Consider the following 19357-nt stretch of genomic DNA (forward strand, 5'->3'; position numbering starts at 1 on the left):
GGGAGCAATCCGTGGGCACGATCGCTACAGGAGGTGGTATCCTTAGTGAGGTGATGGGCTCCCAAAGAGAGTGACAGTTCTTCCCGATGGGAATGAAAGCACGTAGCCCCAGTGTTCCCGGTGCAGAAGACACGCTGCCCAGGGCAGGTAAAGGCTAGCAGGTTCAGAAGACATGCTGCCCAGGGCAGGTAAAGGCTAGCGGGACCATTCTATATTGGTACCTTTCGCGTTGTATCAATCCCCGGACGTATCCGATATTGGAGCTCGCTTCCTAATGCCGAAACCGCGGTCGTGAAAGGGAACGAACACCTTTCCTTGAGAAGAGAAGCACCGGTCTTAACTGTTGCTGCTGCCTGTCACCACCTGCCCGGCAGAGGCCAGCGAGACCTTTCTGTCCCGGGAGCTCCCCTCAGAGCGCGGCCGCCGCTCGCAGGGCGGGCTCGGGGAGCTCGGGCGCCCCGACCCGCCCCGGGAGGCTGCGCTCCCTACGCACGGCCGCGCTCTAGGTCTCCATGGTGAGGACGGCCGCCCCTCCCTCCCCTGCTGTCCCCGGCGGGAGCCGCCCTTCCTTCCCTTCCCTTCCTTTCCTTCCCTCCCCTCCTCTCCGTGGCGCGCGCCAGGCCCCGCCCCCCGGGCCCGACGGCCATCTTGGCCGGGTGGCGGCGGCGGCGCGAGCACGTTGCGCGCGCGGGCCCGCGCGCGGGATCACCGGACGCCGTTTCCCGGCCGTGGCGCGAGGGCGCCGCGCGCGCTCCCACCCCCGCTGCCCCCGGCCCCGCCGCACCCCCCTCACAGCTCCCGGTAAGCAGCGCCGGGGGGAACTCCCGCCTTCCCGCACGGGAACGGAGGCGGTGGGGAAAGGGCCCCGCTCCTCGTGGTGTGCTGCCGGCCTGGGCTCGGCCTGGGCGGCGGCCTCGCCCGCAGCACCGTGGGAGAAGGGTCGGCTCGACCGCGCCCCGCCGGGGCCTCAGGGCCGGAGGCTCCCGGGGCTCGGGGCTCGCTGCCGGCGTGGGCACGGCCCGGGCCGGCACTGCCTGCACACGCGGCACGTCATCCCCCGCGCCTCGGGTTCTGTGGCAGCGGGGTCAGAGCGCCGGCCCTGCTGTGGGTATGGCTCCCTGTGGATGCAGCGCGGGATCCTCGCCTGGCGGCGCTGGCCTGGCTCTGGGAAAGGCAACGCCGGCATTTTGCTCCTAGGAAAACTGGGAACTTCCTCCTCGGGCTGGGGGGAAGGCCGTATTTTGCCTTCTTTTGAGGGAAGCTGATATCCACGTGGGTGCTTGTGGGGTGGTGAGGAGATCAAGCCTTCCTGCAGGTGCGATAAGATAGCGGGGTAAGGCTGTTTTCTGCGAGGTGTGTGTAAAAAAAAAAACAAAAGAAGAAGCCGGCAGGGCTTTTCTCAAGGACCATGGTGGTGTTTCCTGCCTGGAATGCACTTGGATACTTCACCTGCAAGTTCATGTGACAGTTTTCACGCCCTAATTTAAGTTTCCCTGCTGTGGTTCCTTCCGTAAACTGCAGTCCTAAACCAGTGGTCATGAAATACTTCCATTAGTTTCATTAGGTTGCTAATTTACAGGTTCTTTCTCACGCATTTCACTTCATGTTAAGGGGAAATGTTAAAGATTGAGTGATAATTAATACTGCTCAGCACAAGCTAAACACACCCACTCGTTCTGCAGCGTCAGTATACTTGACCATATGCTTTCATGTTAACATATTTTCTTATTCATGACGTGTCTTATGAGTAACATAGTGATTTAATACAGTAGGGAAATCTGGGGCATGTCTAAACTACTTTTTTTACATTGCCTCAGTTTCTTAAATGAGAAAACCTTAAGCATAGACTAGTTCTTGTATCATTTACTGTTTTACCTATAATTTCAATTTTCTTTGGGTATTCTAATTCTTGGCTTTATTGTCCTTGTTATGGTGTGCCTGTATGTAGCCCATTGGCAGTGGAGTTGAGAGGCAGTTCTCAGTTGCTTGTTTTCAGTGGCAGCTGGAGATGCTGCTCATCCTCACTTCTTTCCACAGCCCTTCTCTCTGAGGTCTCATGCACTGTAATTTTGTGACGTGTTCACTGGTTTTGTGCAAAGTAACCAAAGATGGCACAATTCTGAACCCAGGCCTTCCCTTCACATCTTTCAATGAATGGTCTCTGGTTCTGTTTCAGTCTTCATTTACTTTTAATGTTTAAATTTTTCTTTGTTTAAGTCTGAATAATTCAGTGGAATTACAAATTCTTCTCAGTCATAATTGCCTTGACTTAGTAAATTATAATTTTGCTCTAATGCATGAGAAAGAAATAAATATTATTAATGCAAGCACATTGCACATGTTCTACAGATTGTACATTGCTGTTGCCTTCTGTGACAGATAGGAAGGTCTGCACGTGGGCAACTTCTTTTTTTTTTTTTTTTTTTTTTGTAATCTGGTGTGTCAGGGTGTGCAGCAGCTGTACCAGACAGCCTAAGAATGCTGGCTTAGAAGGCTTGTGATAACATGTTTGGTGTCTTATTTTTAGACATGTTTCATTTTTTGTATTAAATTACATAATTGAATGTAATGGGCAGCTTTTGGCTTTAATGAATGATACTGACAGGGCCTTTACAACATTTTCTTTTTTGTCTAGCCAGCAGTTTTTAGTCATTCCCTCCTTCCTTCACCTGTGTTGTCAGCCCATGCTGGGAAGATTTTCTGCTGCCACACCATCATCATTCAATAACTCAAATAGCTCTTTACCCTGGTAGTTAGTTGCAAATTAGTACTTTCATACTCTGTTTTTTATTCTGTTCTTCTTGATATGGAAAGGAGAAGCACACTCATGAAGTCAAATGCTTCTGAGTACCAGTTTGTCCTGCCCCTGAAGTGCTGACTGCCCTGCTGGGTTACTGGTGTGCTGTAACATTGCTGATCTGTGTTCAGTCTCCTGAGAGTTCTACATCTGTTCCCTGCAGTCAGACCATCCTATTCCATGTGTTAATTTAAATGCCACTCAGCTAACTGGGTGGAAATACGGAACTTGAGTTCAGTCTGGTTTTGGACAGTTTGTTTATTTGTTTCTGAGTTCTAAGTAGATATTATTATTTTCTTTTGTGGGCAGTTGTCATTATAGATATCAGCACAGTCCTGGAAATATTACAGAAGTTCACAATTTTTTTTTCTGAAGATGGTTAAGACCACTAGAGAGTTTTGGATAAACTGACACTTGTGTCACATAGGTGGGAGCAGAGGGGGAGGAGTGTGAGATGTGTGTCTCCATGCTGCTTCATTACTTCTGTTTCCCCCCTGCCCCCACATACTCTAATAAATGCTCAGTGTACATACTTAATTCACTGACCTCTTCAAAACTGTTCACCGCAGATTGGGCATTTTTGTGTAAGTTAGAATTAGCTGTAAGTTAGAATGGAACTTACATGGGCATTTTCCCAAGTAAGTTAGAATTAGAAAAATTCCCAAACTCGGGCTGTTTCATTGCTCACCAGCCACAGTCTGATTCAGCAGCGAGTGCAAACTTCAGTGTGATTATCCTGCCAAGAGTGAGGAACGCTTGCTGAGGAGCTCGGCAGGAATTGTGTGTTTCAGGCCGTGTTTGCCGTGGTGCCTGGGAGAAGCCCCGTCCCGCTCCTGCTGTGAGCTGCAGGCTGAACCCCACCCGGAGGGTGGGTGGCTGAGCAGGGTTTGGGGGCTGGGGAGGGAGCTTTGCTTCTGGGGCACCCACAGGGCTGGTTCACTGCTGCCTGCAGCTCAGAGGGGAGATCCACAGTGCCCTGTCTGCTCAGGCCATGGAGAAAGGGCCCCTTGGCACTTCCCTTGGGAAAACAGAGAGGGAATCATTCACCCCCAAATACTCTCTGTAAACTGCAGGATTTTAGTGAAAGGCACTGGGATGTCTTCCCAAGGAATGGATCTTTATTTGAAGTCATGACAACATCCAGTATCTGTCCCCAAGAAAGTTACCCTGACTAAAGCACCTTTATAGTCTTCAAAAATAAGGTTTTCAGTTTGTTGTTTCCTGCTGTATTAAAGTGAGAACTGCAGACTCATTATTCCATGCCTGTTTGCCTGGTCTATGGATGCAATTTCAGTGTTCAGCCCTACTTTGTCAGTCTGGTCTGACAACACAGAACTGTTGAATCACTTTTAATTTTTTTTTTCGTATATTCAGTCATTTATTTGAAAACATCAGCTGTGTTAATAGGTCTTCCTGGCTTAGGAAATTTAAATTAGTAAAGGAAAAAAAAGAAATGTAAGTATAAACTGCCACAATATGGTTGGCAGTGTGAATAGTTACATTCATTTATAGGTGATGAAGAATATCTTCTGACATTAGTTTTAAAATACTTTGGAATCTGAATAAAGGAATAAGACTACCACTTCTTAAAGGAGCCACTTAAAATGTTGGTACCTATGGTAGTAATGGATTTAAGGATACAATAGCATCAGCTTTTCTGACCTTTGCTGTTGGATGTCCATCTTCCAGATATTGCAGTAGTAGCTGGAAGATTCCTTCCAACTGAAGTTTATAGAATTTAACATGATGTGTGCCATACACCCATTTTATTCTTGCTTCCTTCATGAGTCTGCAAGTCACAACCTTTCTTCCTCCAACAGCCATATGTAGTAAATATAGTCTGTAAACCACTGGAGGAGGCTTTGGTTTGGTGAAGCAAAGATGAGCTGGGCATCCAAAAAAACCTTTCCTTAATTAGAGATGTTGGAATCCTTTGGATGCAGCTGCGTCTTTGCACTGTGTGGAAACCTGAAGTATTTCCAGACTCCTTCCCAATTATATCATTGAACTACTGATACTGCATTGAAATGATTTTGAACATGCATCATCTGTAGGGCTGCCATCCCTTTATTTGGTGAGATGGAAATGCTTTGTACTTTATGGCATTTCTTTTTACAAAAAAAAAAAAAAAATTTGCAATATCTTAAAATCTTCCAAGGGCCTCACAAGTCTTTGTTCTGGAGCTGGAGGGAGTTGTCCTTAGGTGTGTCTTGTTCGTAGGAAAATAAAAGTCATTATTATTGTTATTTTAATTATTATGAATTAATATAGTAAAGGAAATACAAATGTACTTTAAAGCACATTCCACCTTTTTTTGTCTGTCAAGACTTACATTTAAAATTCTCTGCCCTTCCCTCCATTTGCTGCAGCTGTACAAAGTCCCATTACAATCCAGTACTTGTCTATGTACATTACAAAGAACAAAGAGGGGCTTATAGAGAGGAAAACAAGTCATAATTTCACTTCTTTGCATGCATTTATTTGTGATTTCAGGAATATTTAATCATCTTGTACTCCACAGAATTATGGAGTTTTTTATGTTGGAAAAGACCTCCAAGATTATTGAGTCCAACCATTAACCCAGCTCTGGCTCCTGCCCTGTGTCCCTGAGGGCCACATCTACATGTCTTTTAAATACCTGCAGGGATGGTGACTCAGCCACTTCCCTGGGCTGCCTGTGCACTGCTCGTCCCCCTTTCAGCAAAGAGTTTTCCTGACATCCAATCTGAACCTCCCCTGGTGAGATCTGGGGCTGGTTCCTCCTGTCCTGTGCTGTGTTATTTTGCAGGAGAGCCCGACCCCCCTGCTGTCTGTACCCTCCTTTCAGACAGGTGTAGAGGGTGAGGAGGGCTCTCCTGAGCCTCCCTTCCTGGGCTAAACATGCCCAGCTCCCCCAGCCTCCCTCAGAGCGGGGCTCCAGCCCCTTCCCAGCCCCACTGCCCTGCCTGGGCTCGCTCCAGCCCCTCTGTGACTTTCTGTAGTGAGGGGCCCAGAGCAGGACACAGCACTCAGGGGATGGTGCCCCCAGGTCCAGGGGGACAATCCCTGCCCTGCTCCTGCTGGCCACACTGCTGCTGATCCAGGCCAGGATGCCACTGGCCTTCTGGGCCACCTGGGCACAGCTGGCTCGTGTCCAGCTGCTGTTGAGCACCCCGGGTCCTTTTCCACCAGGCAATTTTCCTTACACTCTTCCCAGCCTGTGGCACTGCCTGGGGTGGCTGTGACCCAAGGGCAGGACCCAGCACTTGGCCTTACTGATCCTCATGGTCCCCATGGATCCAGCTTGGCCAGATCCCTTTGCAGAGCCTTTCTATGTTCCTTATAAAGAATTTTACTTATTTTTATTTCAATCTATTATAGGCATTGATACCATATTAGGAAATTAAGCAGGTAACTGTAGTTATTCAGATACTAATGGAACTCAAGATTAAAGAACCTAACATCATCGTGAATGTCTGTTCATATTGCCTGGTTTACTTTTTATACTCAGTTAAAAATTTTCACTTTGAAAACTGGTTTACATTTTACACCGTTTTAATCCTTTAATACAGAATATTGGCATACAGTTTGTAAATGTATATTCAATCATATCCTTAGAGTAATAGTTGTAGTCACAATTTGTCAATGTGGACAAGGGTGCTTTATACCAGGTAACTTGTAAAACTAAAATTTGGAGCTGTATAGATTCTTATGTTCTTACTACAGCGTGCTTTTTTGGAAACAAATCCATTTTCAGATAAATCACAATTTTATTTCTACACTGGAAAAATAGTAATGGGACAGAAAGGTGATGTTAAAAATTTGTGCAGTAATCTACACATCAGTACCCTTGTTATTTGTATCTCTAACTTTGCTGTTTGTCATGTTGCTTAAAGGAGGGGAAAAATAAAATAATTTTACATTTTTCATCTCTGCACTCCACTGGCAATAACTTAGGTTAGAGTCTGTTCTCTGTGCTGTTAGTGACCTGATCTCTTACAGTGTTTTTTGCTTTTGTTTTTTTTTTTCTTTAAGATCTGGAAGACTCCCACTACTCCTTCTTATAATTGGTGTATGTGTTTAACCCTAAATTGTGCATTATGGCCGACAAATTAACAAGAATTGCTATAGTCAACCATGACAAATGTAAGCCAAAGAAATGTCGTCAGGAATGCAAGAAGAGTTGTCCTGTGGTTCGAATGGGTAAGAGATACAGTGTAACAAAGTGTTGAAGCAGTTGGAGGCCTTTTAAATCACTTCTACTCCATAGAATGAGCTTTTTGTAACTGATAGATTTTTGTGTATCATTCAAGCTTTTTTTTCATAAAGCTTTTAGAAGTATCACTAAAAGCTTGAACAATTCTTAGTAATAATGACACTTTTCAAGCCTTTGCATAATTGAAGCTTCAGTGAGCGTTCATCAGTTACAAGGTCCTCTGTGAACTTTAGTAGGCAGGAATTCTGATTCACCAGAAACTGGACTGATCTTATCTTACTTTTTTTTCACCAGGAAAACTTTGCATAGAAGTCACATCACAGAACAAAATAGCATGGATTTCAGAAACACTTTGTATTGGTTGTGGTATTTGCATCAAGGTAAAAATTAAACTGCTTTATTTAAAGTGCTACATTTTCCTTATTTTGTTATTATATTTAGCAATGCATACTGTAACTTCAAAAAGCAGTTTTCTCTCCTGGATTAATCAGACCAAGTTAACTTACTGTTTATAGAAAGTGAAGAACTGTGTCACTTGACTGAACTGGTTGGGTTGCAAGGTGTGGGTTTTGTTTGTGGCTTTGTTTTTGCTTGGCCTGGTTTGGGTTTTTGTTTGTGTCTGTAGACACCTAGCAGCAGACAGATGTTTTTTGTGAAAGGTGTAAAATATATGCAGTGTGCCTTATTTGTATTGTAGACTGACAGTCTAAACTGCAGACTACTAATTTGTAAAATGTGGCACAGAACTTCCTTGGCAGGTTGACCATGTAAAGGAAATTTTGGTAGAGGTCCATTTAAAAATATAAATGCACAGCTGGGTGTAGTACAACACATAGGCTTTTGTTAATAAATTGTGTGCACTAATAATCCATAATTTATTTCAATTCCAGAAATGTCCTTTTGGAGCCTTGTCAATTGTTAACTTACCTAGCAACCTGGAGAAAGAAACAACACATAGATACTGTGCCAATGCCTTCAAACTTCACAGGTATTTTATTTTTCAAATATCAAAGAGACAAAAATATCCAAGTTTTTGATAGTGTAAACATAGTGCACATCAAAGTGTTCTTGGTTCTTACCCCAGTAGCTTCCTTTTAGAATGTTAGTTAAATTTTTCTTATTAAAAAGTATTATAATGAAATAAATTAGTGATAGGGATTATTTTACAGAGCCCCTATTTTAAAACACACTGCCCTTAAGTATTTCTTATGCTCTTCTATTTTTAAGGAACTTGATATGATTTGGGTTAGATATTTGCAAGTTAACAAAAGCTGTAATAATCGGAAGGTCTGAAAATGGCTTGCAGCATTTACTTGCCCACTGAGTGTTGGTGTGTGATGGCATAAATGTAACACAAACTTACCAATGTTTTGTACAGGTTGCCTATCCCTCGTCCAGGTGAAGTGCTGGGATTGGTTGGAACCAATGGTATTGGAAAATCAACTGCCTTGAAAATTTTAGCAGGAAAACAGAAGCCAAATCTTGGAAAATATGATGTATGTATCAGCAATAAAAAAGAGTTAGCATTTTAGGTAGCTGTTTATTTTTTTGGACTGAGTGTTTGTATCTGTGAATGTGATAGATTTGTAGGGTTGTTGGCACTTTGATATTGACAGCCAGTGACCTACTCCACACAGGACCAGTAGTAGGAGGTTATTGCTAACAATTTGCCTTCTTGCAAATTGTGTATATCTCTCAAGAAAGAAAAGGGTACTAATTGTAATTGTAACTCACAAAAGATAAAAATCAGAGGTAGGTTTCTTGAAGTTGTACTTATGGGCTTGGGGATTTTTTAATCCCAGTCTTTAAAAAAGTCACGTTTTTCTCCCTGCATAATTTACCTGTTCCCTTCAGGAATTTCCATAGCTCAAGTGTTGGAGTTTCTTCTAAGTTTCCTTTGTTTTTATCTGAACAGCTCAAGTGTCTGTGAGCACTTACTGTGTATCCTTGGGATCTCTTAGGCATTTTTATCTTTGATTCTTTTGAGGAAGATTTCTCGTAAAGTATGTTGTTATTGTAAGTAGTGGTTGAAGGTATTTCCCACTGTACACTTCAATGCTGAGCTCTGAAAAATCCTTAGTTTCTTCATGTTGCTAGTTACTTAGAAATAAGACTTTTTGAGAATGAGACTTAAAACTTGTAATCTGCTGGTATTCATGGGAATTCATAATCCATTTTCCTATGTGTTTGCTCCAAGTCCAACTGCAGCCAGTAAGCAAAACATTTTACAAGGGCTTTTTTACCTAACTCTACTCCAAAGAGTGAATACATTAGAGAAAGGGCATAAGTAATAACTATTAGGACTCCTCTTATCAGTATTTCAGATGTTACTTTCTTACCTTCAGACTGCATGGGGATAATTGAATTCTGATGCACAGTTTTGTCCTTCAGGAAGTGCTTGTAAGAACAAGTGTGCTGATACTTTCTTCAGCAGTTTCTTTACCTGAAAGAGTAATGTTTTATTAAACTGTTCAGTCATGGCTGCTACCTAAAGCTGCAAAGAAATAGTAATTTCCCAGCTACATTTTACATTCTCTTTCAAGTTTGGTTTATATTATTTTGTGGACTTCTTGTTTCAGGTGGTAGTATTGCAGGAATAGCAAAACTTTTGACTTTCTGAATGTGTACTTAATTGAATTACCATGCTTCCAAAATCAGACTTTGCTGTGAAGGAGCCATATCAGTATGACCACAGAAACTCGTGGTATGAATTGAATCTTCCATGTTGCTTCTGCTCTAAAACTGATGAAGCATTTCCTCTGTGTATTTGCTTGGTTTGGAAATACGACTGTGTCAGTCTGATCCATACTGTTTATCATCAAAGAAATAAACTCAGCACCCCTCAGAGTAGTACAGTGTGCAAGGGGGAACTTTTTCCTGGGTGATTGCTCTGAACAGTTCCTTTTATTTTCAATGTGTCATTTTTCCTTTCTTTTTTTCCCTTCTGTTCCTTGGAAATGTTTGCTAGAACCAGAGAAAATTACCAGATTTGTTGCATTTTCTGTGCTGGTTCGTGCTTTTACCATTCCAGTCCTTTTTCTTTGGATTAGGTGTATCAGATAGCTAATAAGTGTGGTTACATTAATCCATGCTGTCATTTTCCCCATGAAGTTGTTTCAGTTCAGTAGCTTCTTAGCTGTGCAAATTTAATTTTTTTTGAAGATTAGTGAAACCTGGAAAAAGAAGGTCTCTCTGAACTTTGTTCTTAGAATGCTTTTGCAGATTTTTTTGGTTTGTTCTCTTACAAGCATATTCTATTTGCCTTATTGATTGGAATTTGAAATTAGGGTTCCTTACTATGTTTTTAAATGGTATAAGTAAACCCAGGCTTTAATTTTGTCACAGGATCCACCTGACTGGCAAGAAATTTTGACTTACTTCCGAGGATCTGAATTACAGAACTATTTTACCAAGATCCTGGAAGATGACCTTAAAGCTATCATTAAACCTCAGTACGTGGACCAGATCCCTAAAGCTGCAAAGGTGAGACATTTCATGAGTTAATAGAAAGCTGAGAGCTTCTTCTGTAGTACTTCTTATGTGTTTGAAAGTTTTATTTAGCAGCATAACTCAGAACTGTTTGAAATTTTTAATGTTGGTTGGGGGTTTTTATTATTTATCACACAGGGAACAGTGGGATCAATTCTGGATAGGAAGGATGAAACCAAGACACAAACTGTTGTGTGTCAGCAGCTCGGTAAGTAATTTTGTACAGTCAAATTTTAAAGCATTTGAGAAGTTCATATTTACTGAAACAATCAAGTTACCACAATATGATAGAGCATGTAAATTATACCAACTCAAAGAGAGAAAAAGTAAAAGTGCTTTAGTGTAAAGCCCAGGGCATGCTGTAATATAAATAACACAAATAATCCTTTCTGGTGGCAAACTAGTTGATACATTCTAGTTAACAGAATGTAATGCAGCTTCTGTTTCGTAGTAGAAAGTGCTTATTTTTAAATCCAGAAAAATCCCACTTAACATCTGCTGCTCTTGCTTGCTCACAAATATGGCAAAGTCTGAGCATCCCCCTTTCTACATTGCATGCAAAAAATGTTATCTTAGTATTCCACACTCCCCCCAAAGCTTGTATGTATCTAATTTTAGTGGGAGTAACACTGACTTCTGAGATTAATACAATTAATAAGAACATCTGCATAGTCCAGCCCCAGTAATGTTTTGTAGGTGTTTTGTATTTAGTTGTTACTAAATTCACTGTGGGATTGTTTTTGGTAGAGCTGGGTAGTGAAGGTGAGGCTGCCATTGTGTCACCAAGAATGTGGTCTTTGAGTCCCACTTAATTTATTTATGACACAACCTATTCTTGAAATGTGTTTGTTAAGCTGCTTAGAAAATACCTGCTTCACCCATCTCCTGTAAGGTTTGAGGGACTTGATTTTCAAGAAAATCAGTACTCTCCAGGCAAGCCTGACAAGAAGCACTGTCAGAACTGGTATAGTTTCTTTTTAGGGCCAGAATCTTCACCAGTGTGGTGGAAAAAGAAATAGAAATACAATTCTTCTGCACGACAGGAAGCAGCCATGCAGCTAATGCTGCAGAGAACCCAGAGCTTGCTGTGACTTAGTATTAGCAGTATGATACTGATGCTGTGTAAAATGAAAGCTTATTGTCCTTCTGTTTTCTTTCCCTCTCTGTAGAATGTTTGCTATGTTTATACATGTTTCTGTAGGTAATAAAAATATGGATTGTTCTGTTGGTTATCACATACCTAAAATTAATCACTTATTTGCAGACTTAACACATCTGAAAGAAAGAAATGTTGAGGACCTTTCAGGAGGAGAACTTCAGAGATTTGCTTGTGCAGTTGTTTGCATTCAGAAGGCTGATATGTATGTTTAATTTACTTCTGTTACACATTGCTTCTAATAATCTGTCTCAGAATATGGTCCTCAAATTTACTCTTATTCTTAACAATAATATTTTCTATGAAGTAGTGAAGAATATTTTAAAATTATTAAATAATGTTTAAAAATTATTTTTAGAAATTTTGCCAGCTCATCAGCTGAAAGCCATTCTTACTTCATGTTTAAACTCTGGATTCTGTATACTTTCATTTATTGAGTGGAAATAGCTGATTTCAGAAGGCAGTGTTAGATTTCAGTATCCCAACCTCATAACCTCTCCCTAATCCCACCTAAATGTATCCTGTTGGGCAGCACGCCTCCCTTGGCCTCTCTGAATGAGAAAGGTACAGCTGCTTCCCCACCTCTTAGAACTTGAGTCCCTCCTCTCCTGTCTTTGCAAGCAGGAAATTACTGTCTGATCTTTGTTGTTTCCTGACTCCTTGGGACCACGAGAGCAAGATCAGAAGACTTACAGGGTTTTGGTTTTTTTGCTTTTATGAATTGTTGATTGGTTGGTTTTGTTCACTTGGGCTGCTGTTTTTTGTTCAGTTGGTGGGAATTTCAAGTGGGTTTCCTTGTTCAGTTTTCTCTTTTTAGAAAATGTCCTTCTTCCAGTCTTCTAAAGTGTTTTTGCACTTTTTAGTTCATTTAGTTAAATTTAAGGTAACCTTTATTTAAGTTAGTGCATGGGAATCCTAACTGCTGATTTTTGTAACTTTTGATAACTTGGATAACTTTGTCAGAACTTTTGGGAAAGTAATACTTAACTCGCTTTCACATGGCAGTCTACAGAGAATAAAGGCAGGTGTGCACAATGCTCATTTTTTGTCTCCCTTTCTCAGTATAAATAATGATTCTTTTTTATTTCCATTTACTTAATGGTTGTAATGTTAATATTATGTTTTAATAAGTAGAAAGCTTGCATTCACTAAGACTTCCCTCTTCCTTTTGGGATTAGCTTCATGTTTGATGAACCTTCCAGCTACTTGGATGTCAAGCAGCGCTTGAAGGCTGCCATCACTATCCGGTCCCTCATAAACCCTGACAGGTAAATACAAGTTCAGCTGTTTCACCAGACTGTTATAGTGCATGACTGCTTACAGAGGGAAGAAGAAGTCCATCCCCTCAGAAGTCACTCCTCAGCATGACACACTAACAGGTGTTCCAGATATTCCAAGTCTGTAATATTATATTCTTTTGCATTTTGGAAACTTACTTCCTGTAGTTTCTGGTCCCATTTCAAAATCCTGTAATAAGGATAGAAAAACATTGGTGATTACTTTTCACCTGAATATTGCATCCCTTTCTCACAAAGATTTTTATTTTCTTAAAATGGGCTAAATATTTTTCACTCAAATCAATCAACATCCTTCCACTTAATGTACATAAAGAATCTGCCAGTTCATGCTGAAGATGGACTTTAAATTTATCATTCACGAGTTTTTTGGCAGTTTAAAAAATGCTGGTGAGAGATATGAACTCTCTCCTTTTTTAGTATAAAGTGAAGAAATCATATTAACTAAAGATCGTGTTGATAGCTCTTGTTTATGCAAGACTAGATTAAGAAAAAAAGAAAGAAAAATATTTTGCATTGAGATAAAAAAAGCATCTCTCTGGCTTTGTTTTTCAGGTACATTATTGTTGTAGAGCATGATCTAAGTGTATTAGATTATCTCTCTGACTTTATCTGCTGCCTGTATGGAGTGCCAAGTGCTTATGGTGTTGTTACCATGCCTTTCAGCGTAAGAGAAGGTAACTCTTGCCATATTTCTCTTTTTAAACTTTCCCAAAAAAAGACAGCAAAATGCCAGTTGTCTGCTATATAAACATGTCCTCATCCTGTCACAGTTCAGCAATGAAAAATCTGTTTGATTTTTTGCAGAATTTCTGTGTTAAATGATACTTAATTTGTAACTCAACCCAAAAGCCTTCATTTTCACTTGCTATGGACATAATTTTGATACTTGCAGGTGTTTTGTAAACAGTGGAGTTACACAAAAGGCCCTGTAAGTAGTAGAGAAAGGGCAGGAGAGAGGTTCACAGTACAGAGGTATGTAGTGTTCAACTGAATTGACCCCACTTGTGGTACTGAGACTCAGTAAAAACTGGCTTTAAGAGAGTGGGCCCAACAGCAGGAGTTCCTTTAAACCCCACACACATCACTAACAGTGGCTTTTCAGGAAGAGCTGCTCCAGCCATTCTGTAGTTTAGTAAGGCTCTTCTTCATTCAGTTTGCAATGTGCATGCCTTAAAAGAGGAGGTCTTGTTGCTTCTTTTAAAGCATTAAAAATCCAGCATTCTCATTATCAGAATGAAATTTGCAGCCAGGAATTGAAATTCATCTTGTTTTACTTTGTTGCAGACCTTTCTAATGATCTTTTTTCCTCCAACCATAGGCATAAATATTTTCCTAGATGGCTATGTTCCAACAGAAAATCTAAGGTTTCGAGATGCATCTCTGGTATTTAAAGTAGCTGAGACAGCTAATGAAGAGGAGGTTAAAAAGATGTGTATGTACAAATATCCAGGAATGAAGAAAAAGATGGGAGAATTTGAACTATCCATAGTAGCTGGAGAATTCACCGATTCTGAAATTATGGTGATGTTAGGAGAAAATGGTAAGTGCAATTTATGTTGGAAACTACTTCTCCAGCCCTGGATATGCTCCTAAAGCCCTCCTTCCCTTTGGGAGCCAGGCTTCAGAATTACTGGGTTTGAGTCAGGTTGAACTGCTTGTTGCCTGGTGAAGATAGCACAGAATGAGCCCCCTGAGTAGGAAGAATGTGAAGTTACTGAGTGTTAACAGTGCCACTGTGTTGTGTTTGTTACCTACCCTGTTTTACAAACTTAGGTGGTAGTTTTAAGATAGTGCTATCCAGGGCTGGAAGATAATATAGGAATTCTCAAAGCAATCTAATTTTAAAATGTATTCTTTATTACTTAGTTGTTGTTGTATCAGTGACTTGTTAGAGGTCTAAATTACTAAAAAGTGATTAATGTGTAACTTGTATTTTATTTTAGGAACTGGCAAAACAACATTTATCCGAATGCTTGCAGGAAGACTTACACCTGATGAAGGAGGTAATGTGTTACACCCAAGATGAAACCTATTTAAGGATACTGGAAATTCTCTTGCTTACATTATTAATTTTGTCTTTTTATAGGTGAGGTCCCAGTCCTAAATGTCAGCTACAAACCACAGAAAATCAGCCCTAAATCTACGGTACATTTCAGCCTTATTTATTATCATGTTTGCTACAAAACACACATACAGAAATTATTTTATGCCTATTTTGTAGCTGTATCTATTTAGATAGATTTTTTTAATTATTCTGTTTCTGCTTGTTTTCTTGTGGTGCATAAAACTGAATGGCAACATTTTCCTTTTGCTAGGGAAGTGTCCGTCAGCTGCTGCACGAGAAGATCAGAGATGCCTATACACACCCCCAGTTTGTAACTGACGTGATGAAACCTCTTCAGATAGAAAACATCATTGACCAGGAGGTATTAATTGCTTGAATCAACATCCTCATTGCCTTAACTCTGAGCCTGTACCTGAACTAAGCCCAGCCTTGTTTCAGGTTCAGACGCTGTCTGGTGGTGAGCTGCAGCGTGTGGCGTTGGCGCTTTGTCTGGGTAAACCTGCAGATGTGTATCTGATTGATGAGCCCTCGGCTTACCTGGACTCTGAGCAGCGTCTGATGGCTGCCAGAGTCATCAAACGGTGAGTGCACGTGCTGGCCAAGGAGCCACAATTTGTTTGCACTAGTATTACAATGAGCTCACATTACTCTCTATTGGAAAAAAGCTCCCAATATTACCAGTTAGATTGTGCCTGGGCCAGTCTGACCCTCGCTGCTGGGCCAAAGGCAGCAACTGTGGTGTATCACCCCAGAGATACCTTGGCTTGCTGGTGGTTGCAGCTGGGCACTGAACAAGTCCAGGCTTGTAAGGAACCCCGTTTACCTCAGGAGGAATAGCTTCAGGCGATGGTGAAGAGAAAAAGGAGATGGATTCTGCTGGAGGGTTTAATGTCCAGAGGTTTATTCCATGGTTACAGAGGTCTGAACGTGAGGAACTGCTCCAACAGCACTCGGCCGCATGGTCTGATCACCTTTTTAGCTCAGGGACAGGGGGAGGGGTGGTACAGGTGAGCCACCAACCAGGTGGGAGGGGCAGGGTCTCAGGGGAAGATGACACCCAGACAGGCCAATGACCTCTGGGCATAGGGGCATCCTTTGAACTTGACCAACCACACCACGCCTTGCTGGAATGTTAAGCCTGATTGACAGGACTCACTCAGCATGGGGGCAAGGGGGAAGGGAGAGAGGTATAGGCACACCTGGGGGGATGACCTGGAAGGCCAAAATGGGACATTACAGCACACCACAACAACTCTCTCTTCTTTTCTTCTTTGCCCTCATTTCAGTTTCATTCTCCATGCTAAAAAAACAGCTTTTGTGGTAGAACATGATTTTATCATGGCTACATATCTTGCTGATCGTGTGATTGTTTTTGATGGCATTCCTTCCAAGAACACACTGGCAAACAGGTAAGAGATTTGTTGGGATTACTAAACAAGATTGTCATCCCTGCCTGTGGAAATTAAAGCTGCATCCAGGACTGTCTTGAGGGTTCTGACATTTGTTTTGAATCATGGAACAGAAAATGGGATTGATCCTTTCCTACAGGCTGCCTAAACCATAGTTGGAGCAGGGTTGAGGAACATAACCAAACCCTCAAAACTAGACCAGCCTTAAGCAATTGCATGATGGCTAAATAACAATCAGAAGAATCAAGGAATGAAAAAAGTACCAACTGTAAACTACCCTTCTGAAAATAACTTCCAGCTGCAGTAGAAGCAAGCAGTGTACTAATGGTACCTGTATGCAGATGTAGTAAAGGGCAAGTCTTAATGCCAGCATGCAGTGTGCATTGATTTACTCTTTCAGAGCTGTCCCTTTTGATGTCTACTTTTGTTCCTGTTAGTAATTTCATGTAGATTACAGAGACTTTTCGATGAGCAGCCTTATCAGAAAACAGGCTTTTAGAACACTGAGTACTTGGCACAAGCTAGATGAAGTAATAAACACACTGTCTGCCATGGCAATCTACCCTGGCTGGGGTAGCCAGGTGCTATTTCTTCCAAGAACACACATGTTGGAATTCAAAAATCAAACTCATTCATGGATATTGAGAAAGTTATGTTATGATCTTTGCTAGATTTTGGGTTGGGTTTTTTGTTTCCTTGAATGTAAGTGTGCCAGCACACACATGTAGATACAAAATAATAAGAAAGAAAAGGTCACAGCTGGAAGCCACAATGAGACACTGCTCTCATCTTTCAGCAGCATCTGAGATAGGGTTTGAATAAAAATGTAGCATGTCATGGTATGTCAAATACAGCTTACATTTGCAGTTCCAGACCTGAGTGAGCTCAGGATGGAGATCAAAGTTGCCTGTAATCATATGATATAAAACTTCTGAAAATATAGCTAAAATATTCTTCTCTCTCAACAGTCCACAGACTCTCTTGGCTGGAATGAATAAGTTTTTATCTCAGCTTGAAATCACTTTTAGAAGAGACCCCAACAATTACAGACCAAGAATAAATAAACTCAATTCCATCAAGGTAAGAGAAGACTACCTTTGCAGTACAGGAGCTATGATTGTTTGATACGAAGCCAAATTTTAAAATATGGAACAAAATGAAGATTGACAGGGTAGTTCTACTGTGCTGGAAAAACAGCATGTGAAACTAGTAAGATTTTGTAATAAGGGAAGCAGAAAGGAGTTTAGATAAGTGTCTTTTACTTCAGTTATGTTCAAGTCTGCCAAAGACTGCTTCAAGTAATGGTGATCTTTTTTCTCTTCCCAAGGATGTGGAACAGAAGAAGAGTGGAAACTACTTCTTCCTGGATGACTAAATATTGAATCCCAGCATCTTTTTAACTGGCATCTAGACATGCGTATTGGAATCTAAACAGCTGTGATGAGATGGCTCAGATCAGGTTTTAGAACAATTAATCTTTTGGAGCTTAAAATCTCTTGCTGCATTTAACATCTGAGATAGTAGCAGTAAACATCCTAGTCTGAGTAAAACTGCCACTTTCTATATTTTGGTGACACAGCCCTATTTTCAGTGTGATAATTTCAAAATAGACCACGTTGAAATTGTGCAAATGGGTCTCCTGATTTTTCAAAATTTAAGGAAAGTTTTCAATTGAATATATCCTACTCATGTACCAAGTACTGACTGAACTTCCTCATTTTAAAATAAATCTTTGAAGCTGTTTTCTGTATAAGAGGGAAGTTTACTAAGAATGTCATGCTGCAAGAGTGACTCCTCTTTTAAAAAGGTTGAATCTCTCGGGCTGAGGGTTTCAGAAATAAAATACCCACGTAACTTGTGACACTGCAGAATTTCTTCAATTACTAATTCAGAAGTGTGTATATTTATATAATGTCACACACCCTTTTCTCACACTGAAGGTCACTATGCCTTTTTTTAGTCATCTGTCCCTGTGCATGTTCTCAGACCTAGGGAGATGAAAATAATCATTGAAATAATCCTAAAGAATATAAACATTTTTTCCATCTATCCAACTCACTCTTCCATTAAGTTTTCTTAAGGCTAAGATGCAGGAATTACTTTTCCCTAAAGTAAAAATCTTTAAACCTTACTATGACAAAAAAGAAAAATAATTGAATAAACATTGTTAAAAAATTTCCCTATGCACTAAGGTCCTTCAGGGAACAAGAAGGAAAACTTGAATATTCCTGCTTACTTAAGCAGACATGCAAAAAACAACTTTCAGGTATGTGTCTTAGAGGAAGGAAGGGTATTTTCCATTCAACAGTTCTCTGCCTTCACTGGCATGTGAAAAACATGATGAGAAAACATGGCTTTGTTCCTTGTTTACATTTTTGCCTCAGAAGCTACAGAAAGGAGTGGAGGTAATTTGTGGGGTTTTGCCATTCTGTGTGTTAGTAACATGTTTATTTCATAACCTTGGCAGTACTGAGCATTATATCCACACTGCCTCTCTCTGTCTGTAACAGCAGTGCACCTGTACTGCAGCAGCACAGGGACTCTGAAGTGCAGGTACTGAGTACAGCCCTACACAACCATGCTGGTCAGACAAAACTTCCACAGGCTGACTAAACTTGTTCTCCTCTGCACAGCCTAACTCCCTGTGGACTGGAGTTGTGCAATCTTCTCTGAATCAGTTGTGAAAAGGATATGGTAAAGATGTGGTTCAGCTGTGTGTCACGCAGCTGAATATTACATGTATTAACAGGAGGATCCTGCAATTAAAACATCTTGCCACAGGCCAGAGGTTGGGCCAATCAGTCTACTACTACTCCTTCAGCAAGAGAGGAAACCAGACTTACTTGATCAGCACTGGAGAAAATACACCTACACCTTCCAGTCCTTCACTGTCCTAGAGTAGCAAGGCAGTGTAGGCCCAGGTGAAAGAAGTTGTTTTTTAAATGCAA

The 19357-nt window shown here is 41.1% G+C and overlaps 2 protein-coding genes across 2 annotated transcripts in view; one reads left to right on the forward strand and one right to left on the reverse strand.

Annotated features, from left to right (window-relative positions):
- Positions 1 to 418, reverse strand: part of ANAPC10 (anaphase promoting complex subunit 10) — a 143848-nt gene extending 143430 nt beyond the window's left edge. Inside the window, exon 1 of the mRNA XM_063156713.1 lies at positions 222 to 418. The gene's annotated coding sequence lies outside the window, so the exon portion shown is untranslated. The remainder of the gene's footprint in view (positions 1 to 221) is intronic.
- A 298-nt stretch (positions 419 to 716) lies between these two features.
- Positions 717 to 18270, forward strand: ABCE1 (ATP binding cassette subfamily E member 1). Its single transcript, XM_063156728.1, has 18 exons — positions 717 to 801; positions 6812 to 6979; positions 7287 to 7372; positions 7883 to 7980; positions 8371 to 8488; positions 10338 to 10475; positions 10620 to 10689; positions 11746 to 11842; positions 12816 to 12905; positions 13488 to 13609; positions 14254 to 14475; positions 14879 to 14938; positions 15022 to 15080; positions 15251 to 15361; positions 15439 to 15581; positions 16287 to 16409; positions 17378 to 17489; positions 17737 to 18270. The coding sequence occupies exons 2-18, from the start codon at positions 6877 to 6879 to the stop codon at positions 17782 to 17784; spliced, it is 1800 nt and encodes a 599-aa protein (XP_063012798.1). The 5' UTR covers positions 717 to 801; positions 6812 to 6876; the 3' UTR covers positions 17785 to 18270.
- Positions 18271 to 19357: the final 1087 nt, after the last annotated feature.

The sequence above is a fragment of the Melospiza melodia genome, chromosome 5 (genome assembly GCF_035770615.1).
Source record: "Melospiza melodia melodia isolate bMelMel2 chromosome 5, bMelMel2.pri, whole genome shotgun sequence".
Classification (NCBI taxonomy): domain Eukaryota; kingdom Metazoa; phylum Chordata; class Aves; order Passeriformes; family Passerellidae; genus Melospiza; species Melospiza melodia.

Coding starts and splice junctions, on each gene's coding strand:
- ABCE1 (XM_063156728.1), top strand. CDS start 6,877: ATGGCCGACAAATTAACAAGAATTGCTATAGTCAACCATGACAAATGT. Junction 14,476..14,878: donor GGTGATGTTAGGAGAAAATG/GTAAGTGCAATT, acceptor ATTTTATTTTAG/GAACTGGCAAAACAACATTT. Junction 15,081..15,250: donor AAATCAGCCCTAAATCTACG/GTACATTTCAGC, acceptor TCCTTTTGCTAG/GGAAGTGTCCGTCAGCTGCT.